This window comes from Aspergillus pseudotamarii (assembly GCF_009193445.1).
Source record: "Aspergillus pseudotamarii strain CBS 117625 unplaced genomic scaffold BDV38scaffold_34, whole genome shotgun sequence".
Classification (NCBI taxonomy): domain Eukaryota; kingdom Fungi; phylum Ascomycota; class Eurotiomycetes; order Eurotiales; family Aspergillaceae; genus Aspergillus; species Aspergillus pseudotamarii.
In genome coordinates, this window is record NW_022475048.1 from 142,816 (window position 1) to 165,525 (window position 22,710).

At 50.3% G+C, this 22,710-nt stretch overlaps 11 protein-coding genes across 11 annotated transcripts; 5 read left to right on the forward strand and 6 right to left on the reverse strand.

The window, feature by feature from the left end:
- Positions 1–832: 832 nt before the first annotated feature.
- BDV38DRAFT_272040 (FAD-dependent oxidoreductase) lies at positions 833–2,406 on the forward strand (the record flags this gene model as incomplete). Its single annotated transcript, XM_032057418.1, has 4 exons — positions 833–998; positions 1,054–1,577; positions 1,697–2,034; positions 2,094–2,406. 4 exons carry the CDS (start codon positions 833–835, stop codon positions 2,404–2,406), a joined length of 1,341 nt encoding a protein of 446 aa, XP_031912508.1.
- A 375-nt stretch (positions 2,407–2,781) lies between these two features.
- BDV38DRAFT_283935 (uncharacterized protein) lies at positions 2,782–4,488 on the reverse strand (the record flags this gene model as incomplete). The annotated part of the gene is made up of 1 exon (XM_032060149.1): positions 2,782–4,488. One exon carries the CDS (start codon positions 4,486–4,488, stop codon positions 2,782–2,784), a length of 1,707 nt encoding a protein of 568 aa, XP_031912509.1.
- Positions 4,489–4,642: 154 nt separating this feature from the next.
- Positions 4,643–6,823, reverse strand: BDV38DRAFT_283936 (glycoside hydrolase family 3 protein; the record flags this gene model as incomplete). Its single annotated transcript, XM_032060150.1, has 1 exon — positions 4,643–6,823. One exon carries the CDS (start codon positions 6,821–6,823, stop codon positions 4,643–4,645), a length of 2,181 nt encoding a protein of 726 aa, XP_031912510.1.
- A 658-nt stretch (positions 6,824–7,481) lies between these two features.
- BDV38DRAFT_293859 (putative MFS alpha-glucoside transporter) lies at positions 7,482–9,016 on the reverse strand (the record flags this gene model as incomplete). Its single annotated transcript, XM_032062359.1, has 4 exons — positions 7,482–7,640; positions 7,701–8,832; positions 8,885–8,948; positions 9,001–9,016. The coding sequence occupies 4 exons, from the start codon at positions 9,014–9,016 to the stop codon at positions 7,482–7,484; spliced, it is 1,371 nt and encodes a 456-aa protein (XP_031912511.1).
- Positions 9,017–9,570: 554 nt separating this feature from the next.
- BDV38DRAFT_293862 (uncharacterized protein) lies at positions 9,571–10,978 on the forward strand. The gene has a single exon (XM_032062360.1). The coding sequence runs from the start codon at positions 9,664–9,666 to the stop codon at positions 10,807–10,809; it is 1,146 nt and encodes a 381-aa protein (XP_031912512.1). The 5' UTR covers positions 9,571–9,663; the 3' UTR covers positions 10,810–10,978.
- BDV38DRAFT_293866 (serine hydrolase domain-containing protein) lies at positions 10,616–12,457 on the reverse strand. Its single transcript, XM_032062361.1, has 6 exons — positions 12,350–12,457; positions 12,170–12,284; positions 11,857–11,962; positions 11,725–11,808; positions 11,165–11,665; positions 10,616–11,104 (listed from the first exon to the last, which is right to left on the reverse strand). Exons 1-6 carry the CDS (start codon positions 12,447–12,449, stop codon positions 10,943–10,945), a joined length of 1,068 nt encoding a protein of 355 aa, XP_031912513.1. The 5' UTR covers positions 12,450–12,457; the 3' UTR covers positions 10,616–10,942.
- An 816-nt stretch (positions 12,458–13,273) lies between these two features.
- Positions 13,274–14,143, reverse strand: BDV38DRAFT_293868 (SDR family NAD(P)-dependent oxidoreductase; the record flags this gene model as incomplete). The annotated part of the gene is made up of 1 exon (XM_032062362.1): positions 13,274–14,143. The coding sequence occupies one exon, from the start codon at positions 14,141–14,143 to the stop codon at positions 13,322–13,324; it is 822 nt and encodes a 273-aa protein (XP_031912514.1). The 3' UTR covers positions 13,274–13,321.
- A 562-nt stretch (positions 14,144–14,705) lies between these two features.
- Positions 14,706–15,053, forward strand: BDV38DRAFT_283940 (uncharacterized protein; the record flags this gene model as incomplete). Its single annotated transcript, XM_032060151.1, has 1 exon — positions 14,706–15,053. One exon carries the CDS (start codon positions 14,706–14,708, stop codon positions 15,051–15,053), a length of 348 nt encoding a protein of 115 aa, XP_031912515.1.
- Positions 15,054–15,421: 368 nt separating this feature from the next.
- Positions 15,422–16,558, reverse strand: BDV38DRAFT_293870 (uncharacterized protein; the record flags this gene model as incomplete). The annotated part of the gene is made up of 3 exons (XM_032062363.1): positions 15,422–15,665; positions 15,724–16,073; positions 16,135–16,558. 3 exons carry the CDS (start codon positions 16,556–16,558, stop codon positions 15,510–15,512), a joined length of 930 nt encoding a protein of 309 aa, XP_031912516.1. The 3' UTR covers positions 15,422–15,509.
- A 924-nt stretch (positions 16,559–17,482) lies between these two features.
- Positions 17,483–19,432, forward strand: BDV38DRAFT_272047 (major facilitator superfamily domain-containing protein; the record flags this gene model as incomplete). The annotated part of the gene is made up of 10 exons (XM_032057419.1): positions 17,483–17,586; positions 17,654–17,736; positions 17,789–17,948; positions 18,012–18,136; positions 18,238–18,337; positions 18,389–18,404; positions 18,438–18,477; positions 18,534–18,651; positions 18,716–19,014; positions 19,098–19,432. 10 exons carry the CDS (start codon positions 17,483–17,485, stop codon positions 19,430–19,432), a joined length of 1,380 nt encoding a protein of 459 aa, XP_031912517.1.
- A 1,322-nt stretch (positions 19,433–20,754) lies between these two features.
- On the forward strand, positions 20,755–22,626 carry BDV38DRAFT_293873 (Alpha/Beta hydrolase protein; the record flags this gene model as incomplete). Its single annotated transcript, XM_032062364.1, has 4 exons — positions 20,755–21,101; positions 21,153–21,194; positions 21,247–22,336; positions 22,395–22,626. 4 exons carry the CDS (start codon positions 20,755–20,757, stop codon positions 22,623–22,625), a joined length of 1,710 nt encoding a protein of 569 aa, XP_031912518.1.
- Positions 22,627–22,710: the final 84 nt, after the last annotated feature.

Consider the following 22,710-nt stretch of genomic DNA (forward strand, 5'->3'; position numbering starts at 1 on the left):
GAATTTTTTGGCAGGAAAGTGGCATACAATGCGGGTCATGTCTCACTATTAAATAGCATCTCCTTAAAGTGTTAAGCATCGAGATATACTACAGGATTCTGCATAGTTTTAAACAGGCGCGAGAATGAAGTGTTCGATGGCTCAAAACCCCAGCACGATGGCGCTGACTCAGCGGAAGTCAGAAACCCGAAGTTCCGTACTCCACGGAGCTGGTCTGCCCTACTCCACAGCAGCCTTGTCTACAGTAAAAGGATCGCAAGAGAAAAAAGAACCGGTTTTAAAACAATATTAGTCCTTCGCGGAAGGAACCTAAAACTATGGAAGTTATACACGGTTAAACAAGATCTGGAATTCGTACCATACGATTAATCTTGAATCCTCTCAACAAGAAGTGCCTGTGATAGCTAGGGTCCTAGGGATAGCCTGCTGTATATGATATACAAACATAAAAGAATTTCGATACTTGTCTTCTTAGGTCTGGAACTTAGGGATCTACTGATTTATAGATAACGTGATATAAAATTACATATCAAAGCTCAGCCACACTACTCAGAAGCCCCACACATGAAGATCGTATCCGCACTGAGTATACTTCTACACCTTCGAATGCCCGATTTGGAGCTATAGAGCTACGGATAATGTAGTTTTATCAAATTTGGTACATCCTTCCGGAAAGAAGCAGGTTCCGAGTACTGAGAGAACTGTAGTGGAGAATGTGCCTCCTAAAGAATATATAAAGGCTGGAAACCCTTTTCAGATCACTCATATCATCGAGCAATTTAGCGCATCAAATCGAAAGATTGAACCATCACGGACACCTCGTGCAGCAGCAATGGCAACTTCCGTGGCATTTACCATGAGGGACCAATACCCCCCGAGCGGGTTGTCCATCCTCATCGCGGGGGGTGGCATTGGTGGCCTCACCTTTGCGATCGAGGCATATCGTAAAGGCCATGATGTCCGCCTCATAGAAAAGCGCCCAAACTTTGATGGTTACGGTAAGTAGTAGTCTGGTGTTCACAAGTCCAGACACTAATAAAATAATGGACACAGGCGATCTTCTGATGATAGAATGCAATGCCCTCCACAGCATCAAGCATTGGCCCGGGTTCTATGAGCGATTGCAGGCCATCTCATACAAGACCCAGCGAAACATCAAGAAGTATGACGGGACGTGGGTTGGAACCTGGCCGCTAGGTGATGGAAAGGACATATCAATGGCTTTCAACCGATCTGAGCTTCACTCTGCCTTGTGGGAGTATGTTCAAGAGCTAGGTATTCGAGTCGATTTCTCAACTACTGTTCAGGACTACTTCGAAACGGACGAGGCAGGTGGGGTGGTTCTTGCCAATGGAAGCACGCTCACAGCCGATATTGTCGTTGCCGCTGATGGCGTCGGTTCCAAGGCATGGTCTTTGGTCTTGGGAAAGAAAGACGTTCCCATCAGCTCCGGATTTGCTTGTTACAGGGCGACCTTTCCGACTGGACCAGCACTGGAGAATCCGATCATTGCCAAGGAGTTTGAAGGTTACGTCGACCGTGCTTGCATTCATGCAGGCCCTGGCGCACATATAGCCGTGGGCAAAACCTCAAGGCAAATTTGCTATATGTTGACACACAGGGTATGTCGAATGAAATGTTAAGCATGCAAACAGGCTCGTGGTGCGTACGTAGACTGATCACGCTATACACACAGGACGACCACAATGCCGAGGAAGACTGGGATAAGACTGTCTCCACTGAGAAGGCCTTGACATACATTGAAGGATGGGAACCTTTCCTGACCGAGCTGATCAAGGCTACGCCCAACAACCGTTGTACGGACTGGAAGTTGCTGTGGCGCAACCCTCAGCGGAAGTGGGCTTCGCCTAAGGCTCGAGTCATTCAGCTTGGCGATTCGGCACACTCCTTCTTGCCAACGTCTGGTAGTGGAGCGGCAATGGCCATGGAAGACGCGTACTCCTTAGCAACGTGCCTACAATTGGGCGGCAAGTCCAACTTCGCCTTAGCCGTGCGAGTTCATAACCACCTGAGGTATGCAGTAAACGGATTCGACGCCTCTGGGAAGCCTTATACTTACCCCGCCTGCATAGGTTCGAGCGTGTGTCGTGCGCCCAAAAGATGGGGTTCCACCACCGGGAGAAATTCCACAACACCGACTGGGATGCGGTAGCGAAGAATCCGGACATTTTCAGCAAGACTACTGCTACCTGGATTATGCGCCATAACCCAGAGCAATACGCCTACGATAACTATGGCAAGTGTGCGAATCATCTCTTGACTGGGGCTCCCTTCCAGAACACCAATGTACCTCCTGGCTACACGTACAAGCCGTGGACTGTCAAGGAGCTCATGGACGCTTCAGACAGACATGAGCCGGTAGTTGATGAAGGTGATTGGTCGTAATCCTGGCCCTGTACAATACCTTATTGTATTGCCAGACTGTCTGGCATACTTCCGAGGGCTTTGCGATACAGCCACTCGAGCGGGCTTCAGAGATCAGCGTCGACTACGGTACGTTTAACCGGACCTGCGCAAATTGGAGGCGGTATGTCGCTGCTCAAAGCGTAGTCCATCATGATTCGGGTGTATGAATGATGGATAAAGGCATCGTCGATTATTGTATGATCTATACTACTTCTGAATTAAATGATCTGTGAAGTTAGACATACCCTGGTAGTCTAGATAAGTTGGTTATATAAATGCATAATCATTCTCTTTTTAACACATCACATTAAAAGCGCAAACATTTGTTCTGTCTAGGAAGATGTAGTATATATTCTAAGAAACATGGGACAGAAGATACCACAAAAAGCGAGCCAACGCAGCCACACCCTCAACATCAGCCTGCCAAAAGTCGAGCATCTTAACCGTCGCTTCCACCGCCTCATCCCAACCAACAGGAAGAAGATCCCGCATGCTAGACCTTGCGACAGCGAGCAAAATGCACGCACTTCTGGCGGACGTCCGTATCATTAGCCAGGTTCCATGATGTCGGTGATAAAACCCGACCCGATTGACTTCCAACCTTTCCAAATGAGCCTGGAGGCCCTTTGCAACCCACTCCTGCGCTGTTTGTCCCAGCGCGATATCATTCACCGCGCAGGCTATATATGGCCAAGTAATCAGTTCATTGACATATGTTGATCGGCCTTGGAGGATGAAGCGAAGAACATCGGGTTCGGATGTTTGGCAAGGGGGGTCGGCGATGCTGACCGTGGATGGTAGAGAGTGAAGACAGGCGACCAGTTGTTGTTTATAAATCTCGCTGATGGCAGTTAGATCATCGAGGGTGTTGCTGTTTGGCTCGAAGAGGCGAGTAATCATATCTTTTCTAATCTCTGTCTCGAGTCGCCAGAGAGAGATCTCAGAGAGATAAAAATACCACGCGCGGAGGATCTCCTCATCATCTGTAAGGGGTAGAGTCGGGAAGCGCTGGGGTGGTTCCAAGGAGATTCGAGTACCGAAGTCAGGGAGACCTAATTCCCAGCGGAGCTCTCGTTCGGACTTCCATGATGACCAATAGATGCTCTCTTCAGCTGGGGTGCCTGTCTGGGTGGCTTCGCCCATGAACTTGAAACTCTGGCATACGGCTAATGCCTGCAAGAACGACCGCCATGCATCGAAGGGTCGGAGGCAGGACATTAGATATACACCGGCAAAAAATAAACACTGGGCCTGGACAACGCCCGCAGAGTCCAAGGTCGCTCCAATACGCTTCAACGCTGCTGTGAAGAGCCTGCAGCCAGGGGACGCGCGCAGCTCCTCAGCAGAGATGGATGGGGCCAAGAAAGGACCAGTGATCGCCCCGTTCGCACAGACCAATAGCGCCAGGCAGGATTCGGAATCCCAGCTTGGGCCTTCTAGAGAGACCTTACGAACAAGACGACGGATATATGGCTCGTCGAGCACTGGGTTCTTCGCATGAACGTGGGCAAAGAAGCTGTCCAGGTATCCATTGGTGATGCCGGGGTTTAGTTCATCGCCATCCAAAGAGGGCTGAGTGGGCGAGGTATGATCGCTTTGTGGACTGGGAATATGAGAGCTTTCGGTGGCTTGGTGATTGATATCCTGCAAGATCGGCCATTTCAGGACATCATCAAGATTCTCTGGAAGCAAGTTATCTGGGCGCTGAGACCCCTTGGCCACCGTATAGGCTGTATTCGAGTCATTCTTGGCGTTGAATGTTGGGAAAGGGACCAGATGTGAGCTAGGCTGTTGTTGTTGTTGTTGTGCTTGGGGTCGGATCGAATCGATCTTCTGTTCGAGTGTGTCTAGGCGTTCGAGAATCGCGAGGCTCGCCGGATCAAAGGTAGACAACGCCGTGGGATCGAAGACACATTCAGCGCCAGTCTTTTCGCAGAATGAACAGCGGGGTTTCTTCTGATCGCATTTTGTGCGTCGAGAACGGCACACCTGACAGGCTGTAACGGCTCTTTTGCGGGGATACGCCGCGCTGCTTCTACTAGTGGGAGCTACTCGCTTCATCTTCAAGTTTATGTACAGCTGCATAATGCGGAGTGTCGGGAGCGCGGTTAAATACTTAGGGTTCAATTGCCCCGCATTTTGCGGGGATGATCAGCAAGAGAAACAACATGTTCTTTGGTCTAGACTATCGAGATCCTGCTGTAAAGGTATGTGGCTAGACTAAAGACACACTCGTACCTACAGAACCTCTATCACCAGCGAATGACGCCACTTCGAGTCGAACTTCCTTCGTCCGGAGCGTAAAGGTGCCTGCCTTCCACTGCTGTAACGGCCTGGTAGAAGCCAAGAATCTCATGGCAGTCTTCTGCCCCACCGATAGATCCACTGGTGCAAAGCCAACGAGCACGCGAGTTGGGAAATCTGGAATACTAGTCACGGCATATACTTGAGCGATGAACCTCCCAGGCCTGTTTCCCGTGTTCTGGACATTGACCGCGACTTGGATGGACTCGGTATCGACTCTCTCGGCGACTATATTGTCTACCGCGAATGTTGTGTACGACAACCCAAATCCGAATGGAAATGCGGCCTTGACCCCCAACTTATCCAGCATATGCTGTCCAAACCACCGGTTATAATAAATCTCAGCTGCGTCCCGATCGAAAAAAGGCAGATGCGTCTCGCTAGTGGGAATGGAGAAGGGGAGCCTGCCACTCGCATCCACCTTTCCTAGAAGTACATCGCCAAGACCATGCCCACCTTCACTCCCACTGTACCAGCTAATCAAGAGGGCTGGCACTTTGTCCTTCCATGCTTCCATAATCACAGAGCCCGCCGTAATGACAGATACTACAGTACGCGGATTGTGGGCAGCGACGGCGGATATCAACTTCTCGTCCTCATCGCGGAGTCTTAGTGATGTGCGATCGCCGCCAGCACCCGCCTCAATCCCGCTATTGCCACCTTTGTCGGAATTACCCTCGAAGATATCGAGAGTCTCGCGCTCTTCCGCAGTAGTCGTCGGCGGAAGCGTGTCTCGCAGGGCCGGGTTGTCCTGGAGGGCTGGTACAACGTACTCGCCTTCGTCTTCGTGGGTGTAGCCCACAATGCAGATCACGATATCGACCTGGGAGGCAAGCTGCTCGGCTTCGGTGATTGAATCCGCAAAAAGGACTTCTGCGCCTGGCAACGCCGCTCGGATTCCGTCAAGTGGCGTAACTACACCGGGCGGAAACACTTGGGAAGATCCCTTATCCCCAGTGTTGGCGACGTTCGCGAGGCGACCGACAACAGCAACACGAGACACCGATTCAGCCTGAAGCGGAAGCACAGGCCTCCCATCGACAGTGTCGTTCTTCAGGAGGACCATAGACCGACCAGCGACCTCCCGCGCCAGTGCTCGATGCTCGTCGCAAAACACCACGTTGGGGCTGGGCTGGCTATCCTCCGTGCGCACGGTAAACTCAATCTGCTTCCGAAGGATCCTCTCACAAGCACGTTCGACGTCTTGCCAGTCCAGCTCTCCGGATTCCAAAGCAATTGGCAGCTTCCTGGCTCTCTGTTGTCTGAACGGTGCCTCGATATCCATGCCATTTTTGACGGACGCTGCCGCGTCGCGCAAGCCGAAGATAAAATCAGACATCACCAACCCATCAAATCCCCACTGATCCCGTAAAATCTCTGTCAGCAAATGTCGGTTCTGCCCGGCCCACTCGCCATTGACCGAATTGTAGGACGACATCACGGCAGCCACACCCCCCTTGACAATGCGCCGGAAGTGTGCTAGATAGACTTCATGCAACACTGCCTCTTCTACACTCACGTCGACCCGAAATCGCGCGTTCTCCATCGAGTTCAACGCATAGTGCTTCACACATGCCATGACATGCTTCTGTACACTCTGCGTCAGCGCCAATCCGAATTCTCCCAAAAGAAGCGGATCCTCTCCGTAGGTCTCTTGAATGCGACCCCAGGCGGGATGCCGCGGGAGATTCACGCAGACCCCAGCGAAGTAGTTCGCGCCTTGGGCTTTGGCTTCGCGACCGATGGCATCCCCCACGCGACGTTCCAGCTCAACATCCCAAGTAGCTCCCCGAGCCATGGGGACCGGAAAGGCCGTGGAACTTCCCATAACTACGCCGCGGGGGCCGTCGGTGAACTTGATCCCGGGAATCTCTTTCCGTGGGACGGCCCCATGAACGTAGGGTGTTCGGTTGTAGCGGTCGCATAGTATCGACCGTAAACCGGGCCAGAATTCGACATCCCCATCGAGCAGGGAAAGGTGTTCCTCTCTTGTCAGTTGGGATAGAAGTGTTTGAGTTGTTTCGGCCAGAGACCGTCCGGCTTTGACGTCGGCGATGGCGTTGCTGAAGGTATATTCTGCGTGGGAGCCCATTTTGAATATACTTCCTGAAGCTGTAGTAACATACCCTTGGCCTTGCCTGTATGACCTTATTTATATTTCCATGGTAACAATAGCTTGTATCGGAAGGCGGGGTATGGACGTCAAGAAACCTTCATGCATGGTGATGCTACGTCCCGATACTCCGCGGCTTTTTAGCCAAAATGAGTCGCATTTACCCATTCCCTCTCATGCATGCACTGCGGTGTCATTGTTCTCGGACAGTGAATCATTGCATACAGGATCTACAGAGATATTGAAAACTAGCTTGCCTCTCTACAAGAGGACGCGCACGCAAGCAATTAGGGCTACACTTCCTATTCAAGAGAATTTACATGTGACCCTCAATATTGCGCTCTTACCGTGGATGCATTCGGTCTATGTTATCATATATCATTGCTTCATGGGATTGCGCTTAGAGGCTTTGAGGTTCTGTGTCATATGTCCCATGCCACATCTCTCAGATAACTTTCAATAATTTATATAGGGTTTTGTTGCAGATGATCATTTGACACAGCACATAAGTTTATTCACTTCCTATTACGATGATCCAGAAATGGTCCTATCCCCATCCTAGCCGTCAATATATGGCTTTCCCCACATTAACTATGCTACAAACATATACCAAACATATCTCTCACGCCTGATCTAACTAATAGGTTCCCATCTTGCGCGGCGGCACCCTACTGCGAAACAAAACATCTATCTCTTCATACGTTTTCCCTTTCAGTTCGGGAATATAAAGGAAACACAGTAGCGTCGTGACCAACGACATTCCCCCGAAAATAAACCCGACCTTCCCTTTCAGATTCTGTGGCCACATGTTAGTAAGTCCAGAGACCAGTGAGGATATCACAACCAAAAGACTCACCCCGGAATCTGGGTTGACCATATACGGCACCACGAAATTCATAACAATACTCCAGACTGCTTGAGTAGCGGTCGCCAATGCTGTTGTTTTCGCTCTTAATTGTAAAGATGACACCTCGCCCAAAAGGACGAAGGCCACCGCACCAATGGTGAGAAAATATACAAAGGAATACACCACAGTGAGAGAGGCCTGGGCCCATTTGGCCGCTCCGGTTGGTATGACGTCTAATATCCCGATCAGGAGAAGTAGAGTCGTGCAGCCGACCATTCCGCCGAGGAATATGGGACGACGGCCTACACGGTTGACCAGGAACCAGGAGCAGAAGTTTCCAGCTACGCCACAGGCAGTGACCCCGACGCCTAAATCAAAGGCACTAGAAGTACTGACACCTGCTAATTGGAAGAAGTAAGTGGAAAAGCTGAGAACGAAGACAATTCCGGCTAGATGCTGGCAGGTAAATGCTCCGATTGAGATCAGCGTGCGGATTCGGTCGGTGCCACGGAAGGCGGAGATATAGCTCGGAGTCGATGCTTCTCGTTCTGCATTCACTGTGCTCTGGATCGTGGTGAGGGCTGGAGTGATGTCGGTTTGTGTCCCGAACAGCGCTTGGAGTGAATGCTTCGCTTCGTCGACGCGACCTTGGCGCACGAGGTAATACGGAGATTCTGGGGAGAAGATGCTTCCGGTGAGGAGAATGACGGAAAAGAGAATTTGAACAAGAAAAGGTCCTCGAAAGGCCCAGACATCATTGCGATTGCCGAAGCCCTTTGTGGCCGCGTTGGAGGCGAGTTGGCCAACTGCAATTGCCAGATTGATGCCCGCTGAGGAAAGACCACGGAGAACGACGGGAGAGATCTCTGAACAAGTGATCGGCCCCAGAGTCAAGTAGAATCCGACACCGAATCCCAGGATGAGCTTGCTAGCGATAAATGCCCCTGCACTGCTTGAGAAGGTCTCACCGAAAATACCGCCCGTAGCGATAACAACTCCCACGGCCAGGCTCTTCTTGCGGCCAATGCGATCGGCCACATAGCTGCAAAGAAAGCCGCCGAAAAACTGTCCAACGGAGGATATGACATTAAAGGCACTGAGCCAGTTGGCTGGTATGACGGGGTTCCCTTGATACACATATCTGCTGCTCTTAGTGGTTGCGTGATGAGAGGAAGAAAGAAAATAGGAGTTACCCGTAGTATTCACGAAATGCCGGTACACTGACCATGGCACCATTTACCTGCGTGTCAAACCCCCCTGATATAGTCAATTCAGGCCCACAGCTTTAGTGGATGCAAGAATGACTTACACCCCAAAGCACACATGCACCAGAACACCGACCACCCAATAATCTTTGGATGTTGTCTCAGCAGTTGAGCAAAAGTCAGTTTCTGCTCATCATGGCACGCCTCAGGCCCAAGTGTCTTGATAGCTTCTAGCTCGACATGCTCAACAGATGTTTTCCCCTGGACTGACATGATAACGATTTGTAGTGTTGATAATAGTGTAGAAAATGTCACAGCGCTAATATCCCCGTTGCTGGTGAGGCAACCTCCTGGGATATACTTATCCCCCGCCTCGTTATCTATAGAGACTGAAGCATAAATAACACAACAACGAATAGCGAATCTAGAGTGGTGAAGCTCCTGTGGAGATGGTGTCACTAGACACTTCCCCAGATCTTGGCTGCCATCCCGATACTCCCCAATAACCCTATTGCTTTCCCGATACTCCGCGTGCCGTCGATCGCCGTGCTTGATCTATCCCGACACTCCGCGACAATCCTAGCGCATCATCGAATCTACCGAACTATCACCATCATACGATGCCGCCTCAGACTAAGACACTCCGAAAACAGTCTTATCAACATACGAAGGTATATACCTCTAAGGGGATATTTATACGGCTATGATTCCTATCATACATGTGCCTAAATGACCAGGTCTCGGTCTGAAATTTATATACCATCGCAATGTGGAAATTTGAAGTATTTGCCGTCTTTCTACCTCTTATTTCCTGCCAGATTATCAGCAATCCCAAACCTGAGCCTTTCAGCGACTTCACCAATTATATCATCTGGTATCCCGAAACCGACGCCGTGCAATGGCACACGCTGTATGCTCGCTCGCTCCAGCTGCCAGACGAGTCTCTACTTATTACGTGGGAGAACTACCCAAAGGAACCACCACTGGTGAACCACCCCATCTACAAATCCGTCGATGGAGGGTCAACATGGACCAATTTTTCTGCCGTCGTTGACGAGAAAAATGGCTGGGGAATGCGGTTCCAACCTGAGCTATTTACCTTGCCCGTAGACTTCGGTGGGTACGCGGCAGGATCTATTCTCGCTGCGGGTGTATCGGCTCCATTCAGTCTTGAGGGCGGCGTCTATATCGACCTCTATGTCAGTCAAGACGAGGCCGCAACTTGGACATTTGTCAGCCACATCGCCTATGGCGCCGGCCCAGAGACCATCACCAACGGTAACGCCGCCCTCTGGGAACCTTGGTTGATGCTCTATGACGGGAAGATCGTCTGCTTCTTCTCTGATCAGCGCGATCCACTGCACAGCCAGAAGCTGGTCCATGTCACCACCACTGACCTCCGGCATTGGTCGGACCCCGTCCCGGACGTAGCATACTCAAGACAGGCCGATCGACCCGGCATGACAACAGTCGCGCACATTGAATCAACGGATTCCTACATCATGACATACGAGTATTGTGGTCAGGGTAATTGTGATGTGTATTACAAGCTCGCCTCGTCCCCCTTGGAATTCGACTCGGTTGAAGGGATTCCGCTTGTTTCCAACGATACGAGCCCGCTCACGCCCCACAACACGCCGTATGTGATCTGGACGCCACACCCTGATCGAACGGACGGGTCCGGACTGATTATTGTCAGCGCGCTCAGTCACGAGGTAGTCTTTGTGAATGAGGATTCAGCAGACCCTGGCGGATGGAAGACTGTCGACGTGGGTATGTGGTCGGCCTACTCGCGGAGTATGAGGATAATCACCCTTCAGGGTGAGAAGAAACTGCTTTTTGCAAATGGAGGCAATATGGGCAAACCCGAGGATAATTCGATTGCATGTGGTGTCGTTGAGGTACCTACTTAGGGCTGTTGACAACACAAATGGTTACCAACTGCTAAGGGAGCTAGCCAATTGTTGTATATATGAATATCCAAAGGTTTGATCTTGCACGTGGAGCCTCAGAGGGATATAACGATCGATATGTATATCTAGGCTATTACAAGTGCGAGTGCGCTTGTGTACCTGTGAGTTTGGACAGGTTTAATGTTGAATACACAAACTTTTCGAACTCGGTAAGCAGCCGAACAGACTGCTGGTCCCCCATAGGTACAAGCTGAGATAGATATATGCCAGCGACGCCATTTTCAACGTCGATCCACTGGAATGAGTAAAAGGGTCAGCTAGAGTCTTCATCTCATTTGGCATTGCAAGGACTTACCCAGTAGCAATTCGGTATGCCAGACCAGGTGAGCGAGTGCGACCCACGCTGTTCGGGGACCGCAGCGGTGTTAACAAGACCACCAAGCCCAAAGCTAACAGGTACATCGTGTGGCACAGCATTCCAGATTGCATTCCGGACCGGGGGTGGGTACTGATCCGGTTTGCCGAGGTTATTGGCATCTTCCAATTGTGGCTGGAACATGACCTTGATAGTCTCAGGTCGTAGTAGCTTCTCGGTGAGAACACCGCGGTAGATCTTGAGCATCGCGCTGACTGTTGCGTAGATACCGCCGCCCCCTTGGTCCTCTGCAACTGGGTCGGGCATTACAGGATTCTTTTCCTCTTCTAGGCTCTGACCCGCTCTCTCCCAGTTCTTAGCCTTCCGCGCCCGAAGGTCCTCTCGTTCGTCGAGATGAAAGGTAACGTCCTTGGCTGAAACGACGTCGAATATATGTCGCTTCATGTATTCCCCGAGCCTCATGGAAGTGACTCGTTCGACCTTTGAGTTTGTATCGTCAGCAGCCAGACTCCAGCCGAATCAGAAGTTCCCGAGCTTACCGCGACTCCTGCCCAGTCCACGCTTGGTGAATACAGCCAGCGTTCGCCAGGTTCGAACAATAGAAAAGGGTGATAGGACTCTTTCTACACACTCTATCAGCTTTGTCCATCAGAATAGGGGGGTCTACTGACAACAGTCTGCTGAATAAGAGGCCGTTCTCCTTGTAGTTGTTGGTAACGACCCAAAAGCGGGTGCATGAACACATAGGCCATGCCACTGGTATGAGTCAACATGTGCCTGCGAGCCGTTAGCATGCTAATAAGTCTAATCTCATCTTGACCGCAGTATGTAAAAATGACTGACCGAAGAGTAATGGCGTTGGTGGCCGGTCGAAAGATGGGCTCATCCTTCTCATTAAAGCCTGTTAATATTTGGGCGTCTTGCCACTCCGGTAGCACGTTACTGATGTCGGCGTCTAGGTCTAATTGCCCTCTTTCGACACACTGCATCACAGCAATGGTAGTTAGAAATTTTGTGGCGGAGGCGATCCAATGTACGGCATCAGTGTCCCCAACGTCGGCCGGGTCATCCCTAAAAGCCTTGGCGTAGTGAAAGGATCCTTGATGGTTGATGGTTAGCACACGCGGAGCATTGATAGCATAAGAGACTTCCTAGGCGTTATACCATCTCTATTAACGGCGCCCAACGTGACCCGAGGGAGGGGCTGCTTATCTTCCCCAGATGGGTTCCGAATAGAATTGACGGTTTCATCGAACGAGGTCATGGTGACAAAGCGGCTTCTGAGTACTGGTGAGGAAGGGTTCGTTGGATTGATTGTCCACGATCAAGTCTATTTATGTGTAGGGTTGGTGGTTAGAGATTAATTTACGTACCTAGCCTATCCAGAGCTAACTACAGATCCATTTTATAATGTTGAACTCCGCGGACGAGGCGGGCACCAGCTGTCTAGAATGCATGCGTAATTAACGGTCGAGGCTAAATGTACACCCTCATATTTTCATGGTTTTCAACCATGGTAGCGAGAATCCTTCGCTCTAGGCCCACTTCCGCTTCATCAAGTGGTTGGAGGCAATCCGGCGCTACCGTTATATAACCACTCTAGACCTGTGGATAGTCACAGCTAGTGCACGCCAACGGCGCACAGCCCCGAGCCAACTGCCGAAGTTGCTTTCCCCACATGTTGAAATCGTGGGCTTCGGCTATTTCCAGCAAATGTCAAACGGTTGGACTGTTTGTTGCAATACTCGTTTCATGTCTCCCAGTATGTGACCGAGGTGGCTTTACTCAGTCTCGGTTGGGCCAAAAGGAGGGCATCATACCAACAAACAACCAATTAATGAATCCTATAGAACATGATATAAACTTATGCAAGATCACTCCGCGGTTGATTTCCACGATGCTTATTTATGAATAGGGTATTAAAGGGCAGCAAATCTCATGTTGTTTTCTGGGGCAACGGCTTGTTCTGCATACTGGCAATTGATTGAGATCATCGTCTGCTCCTTCACACTCTGTGCCTCTGATCTTATTATTACCATCTCTGTCGCTTGCAATGGGAGGTCATCGCTCCTTCTTTCTCCCTTCTGCTATACATCCATCACGAGACAGGGAAAGAGCTGTAGATATTTGTGCACATCATAAAGACGCAGCGGAACTTGTAAACCCACCGTCCACAACCAAAACCTGTGCAGTGATATATTTAGCCGCATCGCTAGCCAGAAACACGGTAGAGTTGGCTACATCGAACGCATCTCCCATGCGCCCCAACGGGACGGGCTGCTGTGTTATCTTATCATAGACTTCTTGCTGGCCGTTGAATTTGAAGTTATCGACCAAAGGTGTGTGGATAAAGCCGGGTACTACTGTGTTCAATCGAACACCTTTTGGTGCATACATAACCGCTGTAACCTTCGTAAACTGGATCACCGCAGCTTTTGCTGCAGAATATGCGACCTGTGGCTTTCCAATGTACCTCAAACCCGCAATGGAGGCATTGTTAACCACACACCCTGACCGTTGCTTTTCCATTATCGGGAGCACCACATGGCAGGCTAAGTAGACACTTTTCAGATTGAGGTCAATTTGTTTGTCCCATACATCGGGAGACATGCTGGCTGGATCCCCAGCTACTGTAACGCCCACATTGTTGATCAGGATATCGATTCGCCCGTACTTGGACATCACGGCGTCCACGACCCTTCTGACGTCCTTTTCAGACGTCACATCGGCTTGGGCAATGTCACATTTTCCACCTGCTGCGTGGATTCGTGAAGCGGTGCGTTCTGCTGCTTGGAGGTTCACATCGCAACCGAAAACCTGGACACCATTTTGGGCGAGGCTTTGAGCGATGGCAGCTCCATTGCCCCATGCCTCCGAGCCTGGTACATGCGTTTGGCCAACCCCCATAATCAGGGCGACTTTACCGTCGAGATCTGGATATCTTGGGAAATTGGACATCCTTGCTGTAAACGGTAGAAACAACTAAATCTTGAAACCTGTGGAAGCGTTGCTGGAAAATGATGTCGTATAAAATTCGCCTCGTCGCACCGATAGGTTTATTAGTTATAAATGACCTACGTATTCTAAGCAATAGTCTGTCGTGCTTTGAACAGAGGGCACGTAATCACCACTCTCGGCCAGTTGTCCGAGTAGCGCTGCGGGGTTGCTCTTTCATCATATTGAACATTGACCGGAGTTGTTTCAATGATCCCCGCAAGGGTCGGAGCCTCTGCAAGTGAGGAATACATCCAATAGTCACAGGAAATAGCTGACGAATGGAATGCCTTTTCTCCAAGGTTTTTCTTCCACTCACTGTAGCAGGCTCTATCCCACGATTGCCATGTTTCGGGGTTTCGGGGCTTCTCCGGGCCATCATATATTCACATAACTATTATTCTTAGGTCAGTCGCCTTGATAATGCATAAGTTAGTCGACGGACTAGCGCAAATACGTATTAATACAAATATGTAGACAAAGTGGGAAAACTTACACATCCGATCCAGTTCAACAGTTTGCAACCATGAGTTCTCCAAGTCCACCCATCCAAAGTTCTGTGGCCGAGCTATTCCACAACATTGAGACCAGCTTCCAGTCGACAAGCTTAGGACCCGACAGCTGGTACCTCCTCACTATTGCCTGTCTATCCGGTAGTCCCGGGCCCGAGTTAGCCAAGGAGTTGTGCCTCTACGTTGTCCAGAAACAGGAAAGCTCCAGTCCAGCCGCGCGCCAGGCATTCGTGCGTCGAGGCCGTGAAGCTCTAGTCAAATGCGTCTTCATCGTGGGTTGCTGCAAGCCCATCGGGCCATCATTGCCATTAGTCAGGTTGCCTGACCCCGGAGAACTGGCAATGCGATCAGGCAAACCATGAGAGGGGCATGAGATGGCATCGTGGTATACATACTCGAGACGAGAAATCTACTCTGGGTTTATTTGACGCCCATCGTGACTTTCAGTGGATTTCGAAGGAAATCCAGGAGAATTGGGGTGTCAAGGGAAGATACGCAGGTTTTGTGGGACTGTATCCAACGTGTTGCTCGGTTTTTTGGCATGAGAATGAACAAGGTCCCGACAGTTGATGAGGTGGAATAGGATGTGTGAATGTAACAAGGCCAATATTATGGTCTAAAAAAGAGACCTATAATGTTCTCCAAGAATGACTCTGGTAAAGTCCACAGACGCCCAGTGGTTAAGATGGAGTAAATATTTATTTGGTCCATGGATACTCGTTATCGTTCCAAAAGCTGCAACTGGGATACACACAACGTAAACCTCTTTGCCATTGAGCCAGGTCTGCATGTATGAATCTCTAGTTTTTCACAGTCTATCAGACTTTGGCCTTGATCTTTGGCAGCTGGTAGCCACCTGTTTCTTGAATTACATTAAACGCTCTGTCCATAAACTCTTTCACATCCCCTCCTAGCCACTGTGGAATCACCTCGCCCCGCGTAAGCTCTAGCTCACGCAGAAACTTTCCAGCAACCTGTTCATAGTTAGTTCAACGCGAGATGATTGCTAAAATGTGGCGAGGTTTTGCGTACCAACAGGCAACTGCCACTGTTGTTGTCATCTAGAGCCGACTGAAGTATGACCTTCCCCACCATCTCTGGTGTGTTGGCTTCTAATCCGGCTGCCTTCCAGCGCTCGGATAGGCCAGATGTTATCGCAGTCGGTGTGAAGAATGGGGCCACGGCCGTAATAGAAAGGTTGTATTTCTTTGCAGCTAGTTGCGATGCCCTCAATAGTCCAATAACACCGTGTTTAGAAGCGATGTATGCCGCGACCCCGGTCCCGCCAAAGTACCCAGATGTAGATGCTACTAAAATGATCGACGGTTTTCCGTTCGTTGTGGTGGAAGAAAATCGCATATGGTGCATGGCCAGCCGCAATGCTAGTAGTCAGGCAATAGAACCCGTGAGCTGCTGTAACATCATCAAGCGTAGGGTACGTACTATTCAAAGTCCCCTTGAGATTGATATCAATGACCCTAGATGCTTCTTTGGACTCGCGCAGGTTTCCCTCGCTATCCACATCCTCCATATCCAGAACATGCTCCGATTCCATGACGCCGGCATTGGCCACAACGGTGTCCACACTTCCGAAGATCTCAATTGTTTGCTTAAACAGGCTTTGCATTTGCTGCCAATCACGTATATCGACTGCAATGAATACAGCATTTGCAGGATATGCGAAAGAAGCAATAATCTCTTTTGCGTTGCTTGCGCGGGCTGGGATATCTGCAAGAACAACCTTGGAACCGCGGGTGTTAAACTCCCTGGCCGTTGCCGCCCCAATACCTCCCCCTGCTCCTGTAATGATCACCGTTCGCGATCTTGCACGCTCAAGGATTTCCTCTTTTAGTTCGTTCGAACTCATATTGGCTGTTGTGAAGCAACTCTCCGATGTTGCACGAGGTGAAACGACCATTAGGGAAGTAGTGTGGTCTTATATTGTCATATATGATAGTTCAATGTGCACCACGCGCTACTCGTACTTTTCATCATAACCCCACTTGGATGGTGGTGAGGAAATGGTGGGACTGACGTGTAGATCCGAACGAACCCCACTTGCGGGGATAGCATGTTTGCTCATCGACTGAAGCGGGGGTTGATAAGTCGACAGGCATCATGTAGGCGATATCAAAGGTGGCAAGAGTAAGCCGGGGAGCGTACGACCATCTCCGACAATGGGAATATAAGCTCGCCTAGAAATGGCATCCCTCCTCGTCGGCTGAACCTATAGGAAGGGATCATTACCCTAGATGAAGTCAATCTCGTAATGTGCTGTCTGCTGTCTACGCGCCAATCTCTCTACTGGTGACGTGGGCATTTCCTCCCCATGCCCAGACCAGATATACCGAGGGGACCGTGCGATCCTGCAGCTCTCGTAGACCAAACCCTACCCCGCAAAGCTCAGAGCGTTATGCTGATCGGATACCTCTCCGACACCTTGGAGTTTAAGCTTATGATACCACTTGTAATCAAATCCTTGCAGCTGCAGAGCCAGTAATGTCATGCTATTCTGTTCTTTCCTCTAAGTTCGGCTTTTGTTCTAATCGCCGGTGAAATATACCCCATACAGGGTCAAAGTCTGGGGTAAGCCTGGATTTGCGGGGAAGACATGGCAGACACTAGGCTTGACGACTTGATTTCATTTTCAAATGAGTTCCACAGGTGCATGATGGGCTTTAACTACTTCTCTCCATCTCACACGCTTTGCTAATCCCCTTGGGCGGCCAGATAAGCCTACTGTCTTCAATCCCCACCATATCTGTCTCTTTCTACTCCACTGAACAAAAGCATGGCCCCAAGCGACATAGAGGCCAGTCTCGATGGAGACTCGAAGCTTGAACATGTGGAGGGAGTCGAGAATGCTAGCAGAGTAGACCCAGAACTTGAAAGGAGGTAAGTCGTGGATAGGAAGTATCATCTCAAGCTACTCGAGACATCCTACTGATATAGGGTTGACAAGAATTGTTCGGAAGATTGACTGTCGGCTCCTTCCAACCACCGCAGTAATATACCTTCTATGCTACCTCGACAGATCGAACATTGGTAGGTGTCAGATCTTTGAGTTCCAGCACCCTAACTGATTGACATGTCCAAGGAAACGCGAAAATCCTGAATTCGTCAACCAATGATACCCTAATGGACAGCAACAACGTCTCGAACTACCAGTACACAATCGCAATGATGGTTTTCCTCGTGGCCTATTCCGTATTTGAAGCGCCGAGCAATCTGGCATTGAAGATCTTTCAACCGCACAGGTGACGTAGTCCAAAATACCCGACACAGATGGGATCTCAGACTCGTGTCTAACGGATGATTAGGTGGTTGGGGCTACTTGTCATTGCCTTTGGCTGTTTCTGCACTGGAATTGGGTTTACGCACGATTTTGCAGGGTTAGCAACCCTCCGATTTCTCTTGGGCGCTGCGGAGGCCGGTGCGTTTCCAGGTATGTACTGCTTTTCCTACACTTCGGTTGACTCATATCACTCTTGTTATTTGTTCTTCTCCAAGTTCCTGCATAACAATCTAATATTTGCTATATTCAAGGCATGATATATTACTTCACATTCTGGTACAAACCCGCGGAACGCGCCAGTCGAATCGCGGTATTTATGTGCAGTGCCACACTGTCGGGCGCCTTTGGCGGGTATAAATGATCCTTTCGGCTTCAAGGTGCTACAGTTCCTGACAATGATAGTGCAATCGCATATGGCGTGGGCCACCTGAATGGGGCACGATGATTGGAGGGCTGGCGATGGCTTTTCCTGGTGGAAGGAGTTCCCACTAGTAAGTCCATTGACCACGATACCGGATATATTCCTTATTTATTTTACTTCTCCCAGTTGCTGCTGGATTGTTGGTGTTTCTCTTTCTGCCAAGCTATCCGGAGAAGGTAGGGTGGCTCACGGATGAGGAAAAGGAAGCCCAAGCCCTTCGTCTAGAAGCTAATGGTTCCTCGGGGTGAGTTATCTTTGAATATTTCTAAACAGGAAGGGCTGCTGACATATTTGGTCGAACTCCAAAGCGAAGACAAACTCAACTGGAAGGACGCCAAGGAAACTCTCCTATCAGCAAGACTTTATATCCACTACCTTACATACCTATCTATATCGGCCGGGGTTGCATCCCTGTCCCTATTTGCTCCGACAATTATTGCGGGACTAGGCTATACGGATATCCAAGCACAGCTTTTCACCGTTCCTCCCTACGCTGTTGCTTACGTTGTGACTCTAGGACTTGCCTGGCTTTCAGACCGGCTGAAATGCCGAGGAGCCATTGCATGTGGCTCCCAAATTGCTGCTGCAGTGGCTTTCATTATCCAGGGTGAGCTCCGTTCCTGAATCATCCATCGCATTTCTCTTTTCACACCCAGTACAATGCTAAATCCTTCCTAGCATGCTTGCCAGCCGAGGCATACACTGCACGTTATGCCTTCCTCGTCATTGCTACGACCGGGACATTTGGGGGACTACCCTCACTTAACGCCTGGGTAGGAGATAACATTCATACTACCACAGCGCGATCTATAACAACAGCACTCAACATTTCCTTCTCAGGCCCAGGGCAAATCATCGGAGTCTGGATTTATAGAGCCCAAGATGCCCCGGCATACCGATTGGGCCATGGCGTCAACGCCGGTATGAGTTTTCTGGCTGCAAGTTTGGCTGTCGGCTTGACGCTTTACTATCGGCGACAAAATTTGAAGATGGCAGGCACCAGTCAAACTCGGTGGGTGGCTTGAGAATAACAAAGATCTTCACATCACATCAGTTAGTAGTAGGATTCAGTATTCTATACTTGTATGTAAATGGTATGTATTTCCGTTTATATTAGTAGTTCACTAGGCGACATTGAGTCCTAATAAGTTACTACCCACCGCATGTATCACCGGCAGTCTTGGGAGAGCGATATCTCCGAATAGAATTATTTGAGCTTCTGTGGCACCCGTATAGATTTCTACCTCGGTGAACGGAATGATTCAAGTACAGCATTAATTTTTTGCAATTATAGTACTATCCTGTACTGGAAATAGCTTAAAATTTACTGAGTTTTGTATCTGAAGTGGGTCTTTCAATGGAAGCGAACTCGTGAGCTGTTGGGCACGAGCCCAGTCAACCTCGCCTGGCAAATTGAGGATGACAACTAGTTTGTGATTCGAACGACATGCAGTTTTAAGACATGATTTCAATATATTAGGGTATCGGTTCCATGGTTCCTAGATAATAAGTGGGGATAAAAGACGATCCACCCTCAGCCTTCCATGCCAATGTTCAGTAAGTTTCACGCTTCCTCATTAGGGTTTAATGCCGCGCCGGCCCCAAATTCCAAGGATCGCACACGAGCCTGGGCAACTCAGCCTCCGCCAAGCCGTCCCCACATTGTCAGCCTTTGCTGCCCCTATGCGATTTTGGTCTCATAGAGTGAGATTCAATACAGCCGCACCTAATAGAAACGAAGTGTGTGCTTCTCATCACGGAAGTCTTGGCAGCTTTTGTCTGCCCGTGCGACGGTGCTGGCGCTGCAACTGTTGTATGGGTTCTGTTGGGCGTTGTGTCGGGCATCCTGTACTCCGGAGTATGAGGTCTTCAAACGTGAGAACGATGCGGACCGAGATTGGCTGGGAGGGAAGGGCTGGGCAGAGGCAAGCCAAAGTGATGCATCAAAGATTGGAGGATGGATGTGGCCGTGGGTTGCCTGATCGGGACGGAGGTCTGCGGCGGAGCCGTGATTGGGGAAAGCGTCTTACAACAACGACGTCTACTACCAAGGCCAGGCTATATTTACTCTTCCCCCCGAGTCCACAGAACATCCTCCCCAAACTGAGTTAGCCATCGAACTCAAATTGTCCTCATCCAGCGTTCTTACTCGCCCACCTCATCTGGAACTGCAGATCGGCCGCTTTTGGATAAATGCAGCGACATTTCCCATCTACACCATCTGCCACTGACGATGATCTCTCCAGCTCCGCCAGCGGCACGAAGTGTATATATAGAGCTCGAACATCCACGATGCTCGGTATCTTCTCCTCACGGATAAATAAAGCATTCAGAATCTTCTCTCATCATGTTGATCTCGAGTGTTTCTTTACTTCTCGCCTCCGCAGGGCTATCCCAAGCTTTGCCCCATGCCGGAACCAAGAGGGCAGACACCGATGGCTTAAACTGGGCACCGTGTAATCTCGACCTCCCTGAAGGTCTAGAACCGGCAAGTACCGTTCCCGTCGACTGTGCAACCCTGGAAGTCCCTCTGGACTATACCAACCCTGACTCCAAGCCACTGGATCTCCAGTTGGTTAAGATCAGTGCGTCGAAAGAGCCCGTCAAGGGCAGCATTATTTTCAACCCGGGAGGACCGGGATCCTCTGGCATCGATGAGCTCTACCTACAGGGGAAGGGCGAGGTGTATCGCGAGTAAGTTACCGCTCCAGACCGAGTCATGAACATGGCTAACGGAATGCCTAGCTTGTTCGGCGGACACTGGAATGTGGTCGGGTTTGACGCCCGGTAGGTCTTGCTATCTCTGAACTCATCATGCACCGACTAATAGAAGCCTTAGGGGTACTGGCCATACTATCCCCTTTGCATGCGATGTGCCACATCCGGGCATCAAGCGCAGCCTGTCTCGTCGGAGCAATGAGACTCTGCCACAAGCCGACATGTATAGTCTCTTAAAGCGCAAAGCGTGGAACGACGCTAAATTCTTGGTTGACGCCTGCTACGAGGATCAGCAGGAAACCGCACGCTTCCTGGGCACGACGTTTGTCGCACGAGACATGCTCAAGATCGTCGATGCCCTCAATGAGGACGGCAAGCTGCGCTTCTGGGGTCGGTCCTACTCTACAGTCCTTGGACAGACCTTTGCGGCGATGTTCCCCGACCGTATTGACCGCATGCTGCTCGACAGTGTTGTCCTAAACGATGACTACCACGCCGGTCACTGGATCACTGCCACCAAAGGCGCCGAGGATGCACTTTACAACTTCTTCACTGAATGCATCAACGCCGGTCCTACTGACTGTCCTGTCATTGCGAACTTTACAGGCCCTGCCACCACCCCAGATGATCTCATGAAGGAAATGCACAAAGCCTTCCAAGAACTTATCGACAACCCGGTCACGCTCCCGGATGATTACGAGCCGCTTCCGTGGTGGCAACCCGGTGGGATGGACCTTCTGACGGAACTCAAGTATACCATTTTCAGCCTGCTCTACCGACCGGATCAGTACCCCGCCGTCTACACGTATATTCTAACCGCCCTCACCCGCGACTACGGCATCGTGATCAACCCCCCGCAGGCCGCCGCCACAATCCCACCTACATGGAACCAGGGTCCAAACAACTTCCACGGGATTGCCTGTGCGGACTCTCACTTCCGCGCCGATAAGCCCGAAGACATGTATTCGTTGGTTCAATCGCAGGCTGTTACAGGCTCCTTTGCCGACGCGTTTTCGCCGCAGGTGTGGCCGTGTGCCCAATGGAAGTTCAAGGCCGCCGAGCAGTTCGAAGGACCGTACCACGGCATCAACACCAGCTATCCCATTCTGTTCATCAACAGTCCCTATGACCCGGTCACACCGCTGAGCAATGCCTTGGAGGCCTCCGCTCGCTACCTGGGGAGTCGTGTTGTGGTCCACGGAGGACATGGAGTAAGTCATTTTCTACCTCCCTAAACCGTGGGCCGAATGTATACTAACATTATCACAGCATGGATTCATGAACCACCCTTCGTCATGCAGCCAGAACATTGTTAAGGAATACTTCGACGAGGGAAAGCTGCCTGAGGTCGGCACCAGGTGCGAGCCCGATATGACCGGGTTCGAGTACGCAAAGCTACTCCTGGCGGCGGCGAGCGGAAACTCTACTGTCGCCAGACGAGGACTGGGTAGCAATCAGGTGAAGAGAAGCGGCCAAGGCATGTTTGGCCATCAGATCTAAGCCCATGAGCGATTCCAGGGGTGTACATGTGACAACTTGGCACTGAATAGCCTTGCCTAATAGATGATATAGAAGGGATTTGTAG

Coding starts and splice junctions, on each gene's coding strand:
- BDV38DRAFT_293866 (XM_032062361.1), bottom strand. CDS start 12,449: ATGACCTCGTTCGATGAAACCGTCAATTCTATTCGGAACCCATCTGGG. Junction 12,285..12,349: donor GGGCGCCGTTAATAGAGATG/GTATAACGCCTA, acceptor TCAACCATCAAG/GATCCTTTCACTACGCCAAG. Junction 11,809..11,856: donor CTCTTATTCAGCAGACTGTT/GTCAGTAGACCC, acceptor TAGAGTGTGTAG/AAAGAGTCCTATCACCCTTT.
- BDV38DRAFT_293862 (XM_032062360.1), top strand. CDS start 9,664: ATGTGGAAATTTGAAGTATTTGCCGTCTTTCTACCTCTTATTTCCTGC.